Here is a 16,264-nt window from a genome sequence, read left to right as displayed (position 1 = left end):
TTAAATTGTACCTGAACTGGGAAGTCTTGGTGGTTAGTGGGTCACTCACCTACTTTTGTGCAGTCCATGTCTGAATATAGTCCTGGAGTAGCCCATCTCTGAATCAAACTCTGTACAGCTTTTTATGAGGGCAAACAACAGAAAAGCTTCTGACTTCAAGACTGAGGCTGAAGGTTCCAGCACCCTTCATGTCTACCAGCAAGTCAAACTGGGTTCCCCTTCAAGAGGAGTAACGCAAACAGAAAAAATTGCAGGAGGAGAGTATTTCCAAAACAAGCTGGCATTTTTATTTTGGTCAGTGGGACTAGTGCATGCAGGGCTGTGGGATGAGAATCACCACACCAAATCTAAGACAGAGTCTGTATCAGTAAAAGCAACTGATCTAATTAGCCAGGTGTCTTGGTGCGTGTCTTGATACCCCTGCAGGCACGCTGCAGCGAAGTCAAGACCAGTCTCCTCACACCTGGGCGTTTTGCTCCTTCCATCCTCAATTTACTCTCTTGGATTTCAGTTGTTAAAGTCATTAAGTTGGCATTTGCATTTAGGCTTTGGGAGCTTTCATTGTCTTTGCCACGCTGTTCCTACTGTGAGTAAATGACACCATTCACCTCACACACATTTGAGTAAGTTTCCTACCCGTCCCACTCAAGCCTACTGCGTAACGTGGGGGGATCCTGAATGCACACACACAGTGATCAGAGAAAGTACTACGAGCTGTCTGTTTCTAGCCTGTCAGTGGGACGGAATGAAGACTGAGCTAATGGCACTGTTGTTATCTTGTTTTCAAGCCAAATCAATGGGAAACAAGGTAGATCTAAAGGTTAAATGGCTACGTCCTTTTGCAGCTGACCCAGTAGTGTTTCCAGGGACGTTTCAAATAAGAAAAGTAAGTGCTATTTGATGGTGATGCAGTTTCTCAAGCAGAGGTAGCTGCAAGGCTCGCGCTGCGCTGTGACACACCGGTCTCTTCCTTCTTTCTACCCTTTGCAGTTGAACTGTGTCATCCTCCATATGCTTGGTGGGAAGGTCTATGGGAGCTGATTAATTTTAAATATAACCCATAGCCTTGTGTAAGCAGATGTGTAGTACTTATGTGCCGCTATTAAGTACATAGTTATGGCTTATCTGAAAGGAATAGTAAATCTCAAAGAGAGGTTTGAGGACCAGATTAAAGAGTGTGCTCAGCACTACCGGGGAGAAACATCGGCTTCCTTTCAAAAAGCACAGTATGGTGAAGAGTGACTGAAAATAGCTCGGGACAGAGATCCGGAGCAGAAAGCATGTGTCCCTGGGCTCTCACTCCAGAGCTGTCTTAGCCCTGATGAGTGCTAGCTGACTGGTGTATTCTTCAGATGTATGCAACGTCCCTTCCCGTTCAGCTGCGAAACAGGCTCCCAAGGAAGGCCTGGAAACCACTTTTGGTTCATTAAAAAAGCAGTTTGTATAGACAGAGGGAATGCTTTGCAGGATATATGATCCCAAATGGTATCATCTCAGTATTTACAGACTTAGTCTTACTGGTAAAGCTGTTCTGTAAATAATACAGTAAACAAGAGAAAAAACAGATAAATAAAATCCAAGGAGTGGTCAGTAGCAGATGGCTTAGGGGAGGGCCATAAGAGTAAACGATACCTTTTCAGAATACTGTTCAGCCTCCAGTGAGCCGTGTGTCAGGGTCCTCTTTATTATACTGCACGTGGAGGTGGAACCCTGTTCTGGCTGACGAAGAGGCTGTGAAAGAGGGCAATTCTGCAAGAACAGATCAGCAGCCCACAGAGCCTGGTGTGCTTACAGCCTCCGTCACCGTTCGTTGTAATACTAACACAGCAAGCTCTTTCTGGAGGCTGCAGGGCAGATGTTGGGCATACTTGACTTGCCCATCCACTGGCTACCACCCTGCATCAGCTGGAAGTCATTTGGGTAGCGCTTGAAATAAATGCAGAATAGCGTGGCCGCAGCTTTTAGCGTTCATCTCTTCTGCCCTGGGAAGAGAGGCAAGAAAGAAAGAAAATGAAAAATTTATGGCTGGCTCTTTCTGTTTGGCTTGGCTACCCATGCTGTCAACTTTCTCCTTTCAATCTCTACCAATTTCTTTACTACTCTGAAAAAATTGTGTGTGTGTAATGGGAGGGGAGAATGGCATTGGGGGGAAAGGAGTAATAGTACATCTGAACAGAGTGATATTAGACCTTTAGCTAGGAACCTTAAACTTTGCTTCCTTTTCTTAGTTATGACTGGGTTTGAAGTTGGCCAAATTGGACATAAAAGTGATGAACTTTAGCTAAATCAATGTATTTGCGTGTCACACAGAATCAATCAGGTTGGAAGAGACCTCTGGGATCATCGAGTCCAACCATTGCCCTGACACCACCATGGCAACTAGACCATGGCACTAAGTACCATGTCCAGTCTTTTCTTAAACACAGCCAGAGATGGTGACTCCACCACCTCCCTGGGCAGCCCCTTCCAATGGCTAATGACCCTTGCTGAGAAGAAATGCTTCCTAATGTCCAACCTGAACCTCCCCTGGTGAAGCTTGAGGCTGTGTCCTCTTGTCCTAGTGCTGGTTGCCTGGGAGAAGAGGCCGACTCCCACTTCACTACAACCTCCCTTCAGGTAGTTGTAGACTGCACTAAGGTCACCTCTGAGCCTCCTCTTCTCCAGGCTAAACCCCCCCAGCTCCCTCAGCCGTTCCTCGTAGGTCAGACCCTCCAGACCCTTCACCAGCTTGGTCGCCCTCCTCTGGACTCATATGTCTTCATATTGCAGGTCTTGGATTAGCTCATCAGCGAGTGTATTGTTTCCCCTGTGCTTATGACCATGTTTGTCCCCATTCTTTATCTTGTCATGTTCTGTCCTTGGTGCAGGAACCTCTACGGCACCTTCTGCCCCTTGAAACTTCCATTTTACCTTATTTTGCTAATTCTTCCAGGCACTTAGGGTTTTGTTCAGAAATATCTTTCTCCCTTTTCTCATCTTAATTCTAATATTTCAGTGCACTTACGGAATACACATTCCTACATAAACCACAACCCTACAAAGCACACTGAGCAGCCTTGTATTTCCAGACTCTGCAACAGTAAATGACTTTTCCTTTTGTTTTTCCTGTGCTGCAGCACAAGGGGGTGGGAAGTGATGGAGAGGGAAGATACGTGAGAGAGGAACACGGAGCTGAAGGTTAAAGTCAGCTGTTGCAGTAGAACAATTTTTAGGCTCTCTTAGTCTTTATAAAATTACCAGAAACTTTAAAAGTCAATTAGATAATGAATCCAGGGAAAATTAAACCTGGGAGACATTCTACAGGGCTGCCTTGTGTACTGAGAGAAGAGGGCAGACTGGAAAATAGTAACAGAGTATTAGACGGTGACTTGAAAATAAAGGAATGATTGATAAGAAGCAAAAACCTAGCATAACACTTGTTAGTGCTGGTCCTAAATACAGAAGCTGCTTTTTATAGAAACTTTTTTAATGGTGTCTGTAATAAGATAAACAAGAAGCACTTGGGTTGGGCTCTGTATAAATAATCTCCTACTGATAAGAAAAATGACAGTATAAACAGGAGCTAATAATAGTTCCTGCTGAATTTCCTATCTTGTTATTTGAAGCTCCTTCTAACAGAGCTGCAGCTTGCTCGGGGGTAAGTATTGAGCCCTGCATGTGGCAGGTGAGATGCCAAATTTTTATCAACAATCATTTAAGTCATATGCTGCAATTTGCTTTAATTGCCACCAGAACTGTATGTGGATACCAAGTATGTTATGGTCAGAAGGCAAAGGATAAAGAGATAAGTGTAAACTTAGTGAGAGATGCTGTCTCTTAGCTTCCACATCTAGATGGAGGGTGGGGGAAATGTTTTTAGAAACTAACGTCTTTCTGTTATCTACTACAGTAAAGGAGAGAGGGAGGAGTGTACATAGATGAGCCCTTTGCAGCCAGACTAAATGCTTTGATGGATGATGCCTCTGCGAGGTTTGGAAATATTACCTTTTCCATTTTTCACACATAGGGAGCGAAGGAACAAAAAACCCCTTACTTTCCTGAGGTCACAGTGGAAGCAGTCTGTTGCAGAGCAGGAATTTGAGTTCAGATTTCTCACTTCGTAGGCTAGTGCCATAAAAACTAAACCACCGTTAAAAAAAAAAAACAATAAAATGCAGAGGTCCTTTTTTTAAAAAAAAAAAAAATACATAACACACAGAGCTTTCCAGAGTGCAGTTCTAACCTGCCCAATTATTCTGCTTGCACAGTTCAGCCTTGTCCTACTGTCTCTGTTAATTGATATGAGCTCTTCAGGACTTAGCTTTATATTATGCTAAACACACACAGCATCTAGTGCGGGTGGAGGTCAGCCTTGAAGCACTGCTGTAACACACCTAAAATCCCTTAAGGTTTGGAACGTACACACAGGGATGCTGAGCAAATGCAAATACAAACAATCACAGAAGCAACCAGGTTGGAAGAGACCTCTGGGATCATCGAGTTCAACCATTGCCCTGACACCACCCTGTCAACTAGACCATGGCACTAAGTGCCATGTCCAGTCTTTTCTTAAACCCCTCCAGAGATGGTGACTCCACCACCTCCCTGGGCAGCCCCTTCCAATAGCTAATGACCCTTGCTGAGAAGAAATGCTTCCTAATGTCCAACCTGAACCTCCCCTGGCGAAGCTTGAGGCTGTGTCCTCTTGTCCTGTCGCTAGTTGCCTGGGAGAAGAAGCCGACTCCCACTTCACTACAACCTCCCTTCAGGTAGTTGTAGACTGCAATAAGGTCACCTCTGAGCCTCCTCTTCTCCAGGCTAAACAACCCCAGCTCCCTCAGCTGTTCCTCGTAGGTCAGACCCTCCAGACCCTTCACCAGCTTGGTCGCCCTCCTCTGGACTCGCTCCAACACCTCAACATCTTTCCTGAAGTGCGGGGCAAGTAGTAAGTGAAACTTAACTAGTTCCATGGTGAAGAGAATTCAGAAAATTACTGAATTACTGATCATCTGAAATGGCAAGAAACTGGATTTTGAAAAACATTTTCCTTCCTTTTTTTTTTTTTTTTAATGCTCATAACACAGGGAAAGATTTGTTTCTCTGTGATTTTGATCTTTGCAGGTTTTCTGTAAACAAGCTTTGCTAATCTCCTAAATTGATAGATGTCCTTTGCAAGCACGTATTACATGAATCTAGGACTTTGCTTACAAACTGAAGAATTAAAACAGTCAGTTACTTTCTTCTCCAAATCTGACGTATTCCAGGTGCTTCTAAAAATCTCTCCTGAAAGAAACATGAAAGAAATGCAAAGTGGAGTCACTGAACAAATCTGTCTGTGAAGGTGAAAAGCAGTCACCAAAGACTTGAGGAATAGCAGTTTTGAGGGTTGTGAACGGATTTGTACTGCAGATACCAATTGCCTTCTCTTGATGATGCATTTTGCCCTTTCTTTCATGTAATTGAAAGGGAAACTTTTTCCCCACATAATTTATGTAGGAGAGAGTGGGGCTGGCCAGAAGAGCATGTGTGTAGTGTCACCTCCACTTTTTTTTATAATTAGGAAGCGTAACCTGCTGTGGGAAGGAGTGACGTGTGACATAAGAAGTCAGCATTTGAATTGCTATAATCCTTTGTGATTACCACTTCTTTCTTCGGTATTTACTATGAGAAAACTAGTTGTGCTCATTACAACGTGTTTGTGTCCACGCTGATGCTGAGCCCAGAGGATGGCAGTCTTCCTTGAGGTCTGCGGTTCAGTTTGAGAGTGAATTTCCTCAAGGCAGCTGGATTTTCAGTACTCCAGAGAACTTCATTAATTTACTGCTGGCAGCAGGATGATTTCTTTTTTCCTGCCAGTGCAATTTCCTAAAGTAGCATGATTACAGACAATGTGACAGGATGGTACTCATGGTAGTACTAGTCATTGTCCCTGTGAGTAAACTGTGTAAAACCCACTTGAGATGCAAGAACTCTGACATGACAATTTGGGGTTTGGGGGGTTTTTAATTGAAAGGAATGAAGGGTGGGTTTGTGATTAAAACACTACTGGGATCTAGGAGATCCTGGATCAGTTCTTCTGCTACGGACTTTGCATGTGACCTTGTATCAGTCAAGCTGTTGGAATGTACAGTTTTGGGGCCTCTAAACTGAGCTGAGGTACAGGTCAGAGATATTTTATATCTTAAAAAGAGGAGGAGTCATATAGGTAGAGGAAACCTTTAGGCAGCTCACCTCTTATTACAGATCTCTGAAACAAGGAAAGAGAATAATAAAAAACAGAAGAGAACGGTAGGAAATGGGACTTAAAAGGGTCTTCGAGAGGTCATCCACTACATTCCTATGACCAAAGCCAAGATCAGCTGCCTAAGCTATACCTGACGTGTTACCTGGGTTTGCAGCATTACTGTAGAAATCTACTAGCCAAAAAGCAAAATGGGCTGTGGGCTTCTTGCTAATGCAGAAGATGTTGTGGACTGCAGTGCCATTCATGAAATACTGTAGTCAAATAATAATGTACTGAGAATTTATAGTGCATCCATTGAATCTGTCCATCTCTGTGTCCTTCACAAACCTTCATTTTGCAGAAGCAACTTTATAAACTGTGAGGACTCACAATGAGTCAAATGTGGACATGGCCATACACAGCTTGAATCTTTTGGCTCCTGCTCCTTTGCTTTGTCTCAAGCACATTGTCTGAAGTGGCTAACATCTGTACCACTTTATGACAGTATCAGGCAGCCTCTTGAGCAGAACCTGGATTTTCCACTATATGACTCTTGTTGAAGATACGTAATCTCTATTTATAATTTTTATCTAATAATGCTTTGCATTTATATCTTACATTGTTATCCAGACACTCAACAAACACTAATTCGCTGCAATAAGTGTAAGTGGACTGTAGTAAACAAGTAAATTAATGGTTCTGTTACCCATTGATTAATAGGAGCCATACAGCCAGAAGTAGTGAGATGCAAACATTTGCTCCCCGCAGCACTGTGTTAAAGAAATGGCTTTTATGAATCATAAGAGTAGGTGAAGAGCTGCAAATTATCAAAACTTGGTCTTTTCACTGGCTGTCAGGCATCTAAATTGCATGATTTCAACTAGACTGAAGCCTTGGTTTGGGCTGGAGAGTTTTATCAACTTACACTGACTTCTTTTGGTATTAACTTGTACGCTTCCACAGACTTGATGTAAACTTGGCAGAACCTAAGGTTTGTGGTTGGTTGAATAATTCCACTTCCCTCATAGTATAAACTCAATTATATATCCCAGTGTGGGCCCTGCAGGGTGTCAACTCTTGACTGCCCCAGCTGTTTCTGAACTCTTTCAGTTGTGGAGCAAAGGCAGCCTCTGGGGACGGGTGTTAAGAAGATCAATAGATGTACGGGAAACAAAACTGAACCAGGGTATGTTTTGTGGGCAGAGCTCTGTTGAACAGCACTAAGCTTCTGTACTCGAAACAAAACACACCTATCCCTTTTCCCCAGGACAATTAAAACTTCATAGGCTCTGGAATTCTGTATAAGGAAGAACAGTTGGGAGCATAAAACTCGTGATTTTAAAAATATGGTTGGAGTAAACCCACCTGAATATGATACCTGAGAGTCAAGTTTACAGAATCACAGAATCAACCAGGTTGGAAGAGCCCTCTGGGATCATTGAGTCCAACCATTGCTCTGACACCACCATGTCAACTGGACCATGGCACTAAGTGCCATGTCCAGTCTTTTCTTAAACCCCTCCAGAGATGGTGACTCCACCACCTCCCTGGGCAGCCCCTTCCAATGGCTAATGGCCCTTGCTCAGAAGAAAAAAATAATTCTAAATTAAATAATTCTAAATTTAATAGTTCTAAAGTTAACCAGCTTCAGTGTCCAATGCCAAAAAACAAAAGCATAATAAAACCCCCGTATTAGAAGTGGTAAAACTACAGGGGGTTGTTTTTCATGAGTTAAATATGATTATGAGATCTTATAAAACCTTCATGCATCTCAAGAGGGGAGAGGCAGTGCAGTTTCTGTGTGAAAGCCAACCTTCTACCTGCCTCAGTATTATCACCAAGCAGGTGGTGGCACAGGTGGTGTTCAGCAGTGTATTGTTACTTGGAGCACCTCCTAAAACTTTAGTTCTCAGGAGAATTTAGGTGGTGTTAACCCTTTCGGATAGCTGAAGAGCCTTGTGGAAAGCACAGGGAGCCCTCCTGCCTGAAGTACTGCTTCAGTTACTCAGCAAATTACATTGTTTTTGATATTTTCAAATGAACCTACAGTTCACCTCCTAGTGTAATTTTAAACCTCTTGCTTTATTTGGTTCCTCTCCTAATCGCTTCTTTTCCCTTTCTGCATTGATCCTTCATTCAGTGTCATGCTTTGGAAATAACTGTATTAACTTATAGGGATTTTTTCCCCTTTTATTATATTCTAGAAGTCTTGCTTTAAAAACTCTGGAACTTTTTGTCCCTAATCTTGCCTGGATACCTAGTGCTTGAATCCCGCTTTGCTGACAGACAACTGCCCTTTCTGTTGTGTTTTCTGGCCGTTGTTATTGATAGTTGCCTTGCTCCATTTCTGTGCTGATTTGATCTGTATCACATAAACTGTTTCTATGTTTCTCTCCCTTCTTATTCAAGCGTTGAACGGTAACGATCTCCTAACTGTCATTATTTATATATAATAGTGGGTAAGGGACTTGTTCCCATTTCACACAGATAAAAAAATTTAAGAATCAGGGAAGTTGTGGATGATTCAAGTCAGTGGTAGATTTGACTTCCCAGTTTGTACCCTCTTTGCTTGTAGGTTGATTGGGCTGATGCCAGGATGTACCTTGAGTAAGACTGAAAATAACAACGGGGAGAAGTTAAAGCAGTCAGGGATGGGGCGGGGAAGCTTGAACTCAGAATCACAGAATCAATCAGGTTGGAAGAGCCCTCTGGGATCATCGAGTCCAACCATTGCCCTGACACCACCATGGCAACTAGACCAGGGCACTAAGTGCCATGTCCAGTCTTTTCTTAAACCCCTCCAGAGATGGTGACTCCACCGCCTCCCTGGGCAGCCCCTTCCAATGGCTAATGACCCTTGCTGAGAAGAAATGCTTCCTAATGCCCAACCTGAACCTCCCCTGGCCAAGCTTGAGGCTGTGTCCTCTTGTCCTACCGCTAGTTGCCTGGGAGAAGAGGCCGACTCCCACTCTGCTACAACCTCCCTTCAGGTAGTTGTAGACTGCACTAAGGTCACCTCTGAGCCTCCTCTTCTCCAGGCTAAACACCCCCAGCTCCCTCAGCCGAACTCTCTACTTTTTCTGTGACTGGAACATTAGGAATTCCTGGGCTTTGTAAGACAACACCTTTTATCCGTATACGAACCACTTTAAAATGTTTTAAAAAGAACAAGTTTTCCTCTTTCTCTCTTTTGTTTTGTTCTGTTTTTTTTTTACAGGTATCAGTCAGAGCCGGATCTCCCATTGGCTGTTGCAGCAGGGGTCGGACCTGAGTGAACAAAAGAAAAGGGCATTTTACAGATGGTACCAGCTTGAGAAGACAAATCCTGGTAAACAAATACACCCTAAACATCTCCTGCTGTTTTATTTATGGAAAAGAAGCCTTTTGTCACTGGTTTTTACTATCACTGATCATTCACTTCTTGCTCTGGTGTACTTGAAGAAGTATTCCCTCTGACCAGTTTACTTTTTAGGAGGGTGGGAACAAATCTGTGCTTTGCTTTGCAGCAGATGATCCAGAGCTGACTCATCCATAGCTGGATGTCTGTCCAGCTCCTCAGTCACAGTTCCTTGCCCTGTCCTCACCGCTACCTAACTCTGGGAATCAGAAGCAATCAGTGAAGCTGTAGTCAGCTAACATGAAATAGATGCTGAGGCTCTTAAGAATGAACAACTAGAAAACATTAATAATGGCTGCATAATATAAAGTTGCTGCAAAAAAACCCCACATTTTGGCAGAGAGGAACTTTGGGATGTTTTCAGACGGTTTGGGGTTGGATCTCAAGCTCATGGGTGGGATGTTGACAGTTACAGTGATAATCTGGGGGATGTGTCTCTCAAATCCCACCTGCTTCTCCAAATCTCAAAACAGATCTTAAATATAAAAAGAGAAGTAAAGCTTCTTATTATCTTTAACTACTCAGCAATCTTCAAAATCACAGTTGAATTAATTTCCTTGCATTATTCTCCGTAGATTTTGTTTGACCACAGTTCATATTTTTCCCTTTAGTGGTTTTATTGTAAAGATCAAAATATTTACGTTTAATTTCCTTTAAACAATGGCATGATTAAATTAACTGTGTAATTGTTTTAAAGAATTTAAGACTCAGGCTCTCTAATGTGAACTTGGCTTCAATATCTAGAATTCTATTAAGAAAAATTCCAGTGAAAACAAATCCTCCACACTTCTGCTTTGTGTGTAAGCTGAAAATCAAGAGGCTCCAGCTGTCAGTTGGCCTGAGAATATTTAACTTAAAGTTGGGTGCGTTCAAAGCCACAGCCGAGCCTGTCCTTTCTGTTAAGCATCTAGAAAATTGCTTTAAAGAATAAAAGTGCCAAGGATTGTGAGGTGCTGACAAGCTGCAGGGATCACTGAGAAGCCTGATTTTTGCGGTGGCTGGAATTGTGATACTAAGGGTCAGCAAAGTCACTGGATACAACCGTTCAGTATCAGCTGCTTTGAAAGGCTTGAGTTGTACCCTACGAAGTAACTCTCAGCCGTTTCCCTTTGATGGGGAAGGTATTGCCTCCAAAATAGTGGAGAGAACTAGAGGTTTTTTGGAAGGGATATTTTGGGAAAAAAACACAGAAGTCCCCACGATGAAAACTGTTGTGTGGATTTTTCCCGTAGCCTTGCGTCTTTTCTTGCCAATATCATTTGGAACTGTGTAAGAAATAGTATTCTGTTCTGGGATAAGAGCAGCCTTGTCAAACTTAGCACTAAAATCTTTACTTCTTCCTCTTCACCTTCTTTCTTTCCCTGTATCCACAAGCTCACATCTTGTTGTCCTTTCTCTCTTGAGCAGTGTCTAAGGAAGGAAGACTAGCAACACTGAAGGTTATGGCTTAAATTGAAATGAATCAACGTTGACCTCTGCTTTTCTGATGCACTGTCTTGCTGAGGTCTTGTTCACTTTTCTTTACACATACGTGGAAAAATTTCCTTAAGAGTGGTTTGTTTGGGTGTAACCTTTTTTCAAATACGAGATCTTATACAGCATATTCATAGAATCAGAATGGTTTGGGTTGGAAGGGACCTTAAAGATCATCTAGTTCCAACCCCCTGCCACAGGCAGGGACACCTTCCACCAGACCAGGTTGCTCCAAGCCCCATCCAACCTGGCCTTGAACACTGCCAGGGAGGGGGCAGCCACAGCTTCTCTGGGCAACCTGGGCCAGTGTCTCACCACCCTCACAGCAAAGAATTCCTAATATCTAATCTCAGTCTCCCCTCTTTCAGTTTAAAACTGTTCCCCCTTGTCCTGTCACTCCATGCCCTTGTAAAAAGTCCCTCTCCCGCTTTCCTGTAGGCCCTTCAGGTACTGGAAGGTGCTAGAAGGTCTCCCCGGAGCCTTCTCTTCTCCAGGCTGAACAGCCCCAACTCTCTCAGCCTGTCTTCACAGGAGAGGTGCTCCAGCCCTCCGAGCATCTTCATGGCCCTCCTATATTCAAGAAGTATGAAAGACAAAATGGCTCCTCTGCCTATGCCAAGGGACTACTTGGATGCACTTAAATTCCCTTTAGAACCAAATAACATTTGGTTTCTTTTTAGAGACTGAGGGAAAGGGGGGAACCCTCAGTTTCCGGTAGCTGTTGGAAAAGTCTGCTTGAGGAAAATATGGTTGTATTTATTTATTTATTGTAAGATAATCCACTGCTTTGAATTATTGCCATCTACTATTTTGCAGGTCAGACTGGTTAGCCAAGAGATAATTAACATGCATATGTGCAAGTATATACGATGTATTAAGGAAGGTACCAACCTTGTCCAAAGCATCCTGGATTTAAATTGCTGTTATAAAACCAGTTTGGAGTCTAACTTTTGGATACCACTCACAGTATCCTGTGATTAGCAGACTCGTCTGGCCATTCTGCTTCCCTCTTTAGAGTCAGAAAATGAGGAAATCTGTAGAGCCTTTTGCCATGTTCACCAAGAAACGATGCCATCACTGCGCTCTCTGTAGACTGTAAGAGGTTGCCCTCCTTAGAAGAAATTCAAGAGATTAAAAGACTGGCATGTGTTTTTTCTATTTGCTCTCTTACTAGGAAGTGACATCTGGCTTTCTATTCTCATATATCCAATCTTTTCCCATTCCAGCTGCTGGGAATAAAATCTCAATCCTTCTCCTTTGAGTGATAGTCAAGTCTCTGTGTGCAGAAGCACCTATGCGTTTGAGTTACCAATGGACAAAGTGAGGGCTTGGGGAACTTTTAGTTCCCTCATTTCTTTACTTCCTTATTTTGGAAAACTGGATCTCCAGAGTAAGTCCATTTTCTGACTGAATTTGTGTAGTAATGGAAAGAAAACTTTCGCTTAAAATTGAAACACTTTTGAAGGACTAGGACAGCAGATATCATCGATTTATGAACTGTAAAGAAAGAATAGTTGTGTGAGGAAAGGACTGGAGATTACTTGGCAGACCTGTAGTCTTTCCTTGGCTCTGCCAGTTTTTCTCTACAAGTCTTAGCAAATTATTTCACCTTTGCACGTCACTTTCCCGTCTCCTAGATGACGATGAGACCATTTTCCTGTGTATGACTTGCCCACCTTGCCTGTAAGGTCCTCACCGCAGGGACTGTCTTTTGCTATGCTTATATACTGCACCCAGCCAGGAGTTTCTAATAATATAGGGGACAAAAGATGACGTATAAATCAAAAGAGATCTTATTTTTCTTTTTTTTTCAAATACATAATGGTGCTGTATAGCACTTTAAATCACCCACCAGCAGTCCTGCATCTGCTAACCAAAGAACTTGGTGTTGTGGAGCCTTAGAGCAGTTTTGAGATGTTGCTGCTGTTGACACGTTGCTAGATGTTGCTCGTATCCAGAAGAGACTCAGCAATTCCATCTTGTTCATTATTTGCCAGCTTGCTTTGGCCTCTTGAATATGCTGTTTGTTGTTCGCTTGGTTTTGATTGCTTATTTGCATGGGTACTTTTCCATATTTCTCCTGGCTTTGGTGGCGGGTGTTCAGGCAACAGCAGACTGGAACATTGCAAAAGAGACTTAAGTCTCATGGATCAGAAAAAAAAACAAAACACTTTTCCTATTGTATGCAATAATCTTGCTCAAAAATTTCTTGATCAATATTTTCCTGTCGGAGTTAATAGCAATGCTGCGAATTCCAGTGTACTAGGGATTGTAAATGTTTCTGGAAACGGTTGCCAATTAGGGTGAAAGGCAGGTTTTTTGTTGAAGGGAAGAAGTCAGTGCTAAATGCTAGTGTTTGAAAGGTCTTTAATCCAATTAATAGGGATGCTTTTCATTTAGATCGGGCTTTTTTTGGACAGGCACCACATCTCTTGTGTTTTGTAGAGGACTGAGAGCGTTTTGGCAGTAGGTAAATAGTAGATGTTTCAGAAGCCAGTATATGAGTGCACGGAGTCCTATAATGTACTGATTATTTTTTTCGGAGCCCATGGGTTTTAAATAAATAAATATTTCTTTTTACATTGGTAGTTGTTAGCCTGATTAGTTTGGCTGACACTGGGTCTTGGGCAATGTGGCAAGTTTGTTATGGAGTAACTTTAGCATGTCTTTTGCCTCTGTGTGCTGCAAACTGAAGCTGGCACCTAGAAATGATATGTTGAAGTTACAGATGGATACAGACTGCTTCCATTTAGGCTGGATATTTATTTCTGCCAGTCTTCTGTAATAGGAAGGCAGCTGTGGTCACCTTGGAGAAAACAGTGTGCTCTTTCTCCTTGAACAAAAGGGAAAAAGAAAGGTAGTTATTATCACGATGTAGCATCTCTTGTGTTATTCCCATAGCAGTTCTTGTTTAGCTATAAAAGAAAAATGTACCCCCCCCCCCCCAAAAAAAAAAAATGAGGCTGGATATCCCACAAGATTTGCACTGGAAATGTATTGTTGGTGATTTACTATTTTACAGAGCTGCAGAGAAAATAGTCCCTGCTCTGATCCTTTCCATCCAAGCAATGAGCTCTGTAGGGAACCTTTTGCTGTGCAGGCTCCTGATTCAAATCTAGCCTGGCTCGGTAGTGACTGAAAGGTGTTTATCATGTGGTCTCAGGTCAGTCTGGCTAAAAATATAGTGTGACATCTGTTCTTATCCGTGTAATATAGGATGGGTACTTGCTGCAAAGGCTTGCTACCGAGTAGTTTTTTGGAGCTGGGAGATGGCCTGACGCTTGCTCCATCCATTCTGCGCATCGCTTCTGTATGGCAGGGCCTCTCTCAGCCATGGGATGTGGATCAGCAGTTGCGTGTGACGCTTTTAAGAGCAACGCTTGTTCTTCAGGATAGTGTCTGGGATGTGCTGAGAGAAGGCGGGCCTTTGCCGTGAGGAATTTTGAGTACAGAGATACAGCTGCATTCCAGTCGGAGAGCACCACTCTTGGCTGCCTCCCCTCCCCAAAACCCACCTGCAGCATCCCCAGAGTCGTACCCGCATTTGAGAAAATACTGGCTTGCACAAAGAGAATTCTATATTGTTGCAAGAGGTACTCAGCACTGGCAGGTAGTGAGAGACGTTGCTTTTCATTTTTCTCTGCGAAAGGAGTTCTTCCCAGACGGTTCACCTCTATACCCCTTACAGATGTCTCACTTTTTGATGCATATACCAAGATGAAAATCTCATACTGCATTTGCTCCGCTCATTCTGCTCAGGAGAGAAGTTTCACTTCTTAAAAGCTGTTTGAGCGGTTTGTAAAAAGAATGTGACCTAGTAACTAGGATGTAACTTATTAAGTTGTAAAGAGGTGGAGCTGGGTGGTGAGAAGATCGCAATGAAGGGTTGGAACAGCAGAATAAACGGGATCCCCGAGTGCTCAATTAATTGAGGGGGGTGAAGAAAAGCTCCATAGTTATGCTATCAAATGTGGCAGCAGTGCCTGTGCCCACCGCTTTTGCCACACGTACATCCGAGCACATTTTGGGCCTCTCTGTGCCTTCAGATGCTTCTGTCTTCATGTGTGTACAAAAACAGTGGTGGGTACTTGCTTGTAGTTCTCAGCATACCTCTCTCTTATCTGATGTTGATGTTACCCCATAGAAAAGCGAAATAGGTAAAAGACCTTCTAGCACCTTCTAGTACCTCAAGGGACTACAGGAAAGCGGGAGAGGGGCTTTTTACAAGGGCATGGAGTGACAGGACGAGGGGGAATGGTTTTAAACTGAAAGAGGGGAGATTGAGATGAGATCTTAGGAAGAAATTCTTTGCTGTGAGGGTGGTGAGACCCTGGCCCAGGTTGCCCAGAGAAGGTGTGGCTGCCCCCTCCCTGGCAGTGTTCAAGGCCAGGTTGGATGGGGCTTGGTCTAGTGGAAGGTGTCCCTGCCTGTGGCAGGGGGTTGGAACTAGATGATCTTTAAGGTCCCTTCCAAACCAAACCATTCTATGATTCTATATTGTTGATCTAGCAAGGCTACTAAAATAAAAAAAGCATCTTCTGTTCAGTAAGTGAACATGGCAGTAGCAGGAGTAAATTTATGCTTTAAATGCAGATTTTTTTCAACCTTCATCTGAAAAATCTCAGGCAAATTTAATGGAAGTGCTCTGCATCTCTTACCTTGATGTTAGGCATCACTGATATTCCTGTACTCTCCCTGTGAAATGAAATCCTCAGGTAGGGAAAGTATATTGCTAAGGGAATGCAGGGAAAGCTAATTTCTTGTCCTGTTCTCTCCTGCCTCTTTTTAATTTTTTTTTTGAAGGTTTTTAGTTTTTGAAGTGTATTTAAAGCCTAACAACTTGATACTGACCCAGACCCCTAAACTGTGCGAGTACTAGAAAGAGTAGGTAAGGAACTTTCCTTGAAACGGCCTCCCAATAAATTGGCAATATAGGAAATATTTTGTGTGTCAATAAAACTAAGTAATCTGTGTAGGCTCGTTAGCTGGGACTTAGCGTCCCCATCCATTGTGCATGCAAGGCAGCGGTTGTGGGCTTCACTTCCTCTAGACTTCTCCTGGGTAACATTTTTAAATTATTTTGGGCTAAAAACCTAACACAGATGCAAGCCTCTGGCAGTCAGGAAAACACTCGTCGTGCATTTCTGGAAAGGAACATGGCCAAATGCATAAATAGCTAATTTCTTGCTTTT

General features: G+C 42.9%; 1 protein-coding gene across 15 annotated transcripts in view; it reads left to right on the top strand.

The window, feature by feature from the left end:
• The window catches only part of HMBOX1 (homeobox containing 1), a 123,721-nt gene that overhangs the window by 72,189 nt on the left and 35,268 nt on the right, over positions 1–16,264 (top strand). For all 15 annotated transcript variants that reach the window (XM_068399268.1, XM_068399233.1, XM_068399182.1 and 12 more), the window contains exon 5: positions 9,420–9,530. In XM_068399268.1, coding sequence (XP_068255369.1) covers positions 9,420–9,530 — 111 coding nt within the window. The remainder of the gene's footprint in view (positions 1–9,419; positions 9,531–16,264) is intronic.

The sequence above is a fragment of the Nyctibius grandis genome, chromosome 1 (assembly GCF_013368605.1).
Source record: "Nyctibius grandis isolate bNycGra1 chromosome 1, bNycGra1.pri, whole genome shotgun sequence".
Classification (NCBI taxonomy): domain Eukaryota; kingdom Metazoa; phylum Chordata; class Aves; order Nyctibiiformes; family Nyctibiidae; genus Nyctibius; species Nyctibius grandis.
The sequence above is the reverse complement of the archived record's forward strand: the minus strand, read 5'-3'. Positions and strand labels throughout refer to the sequence as shown.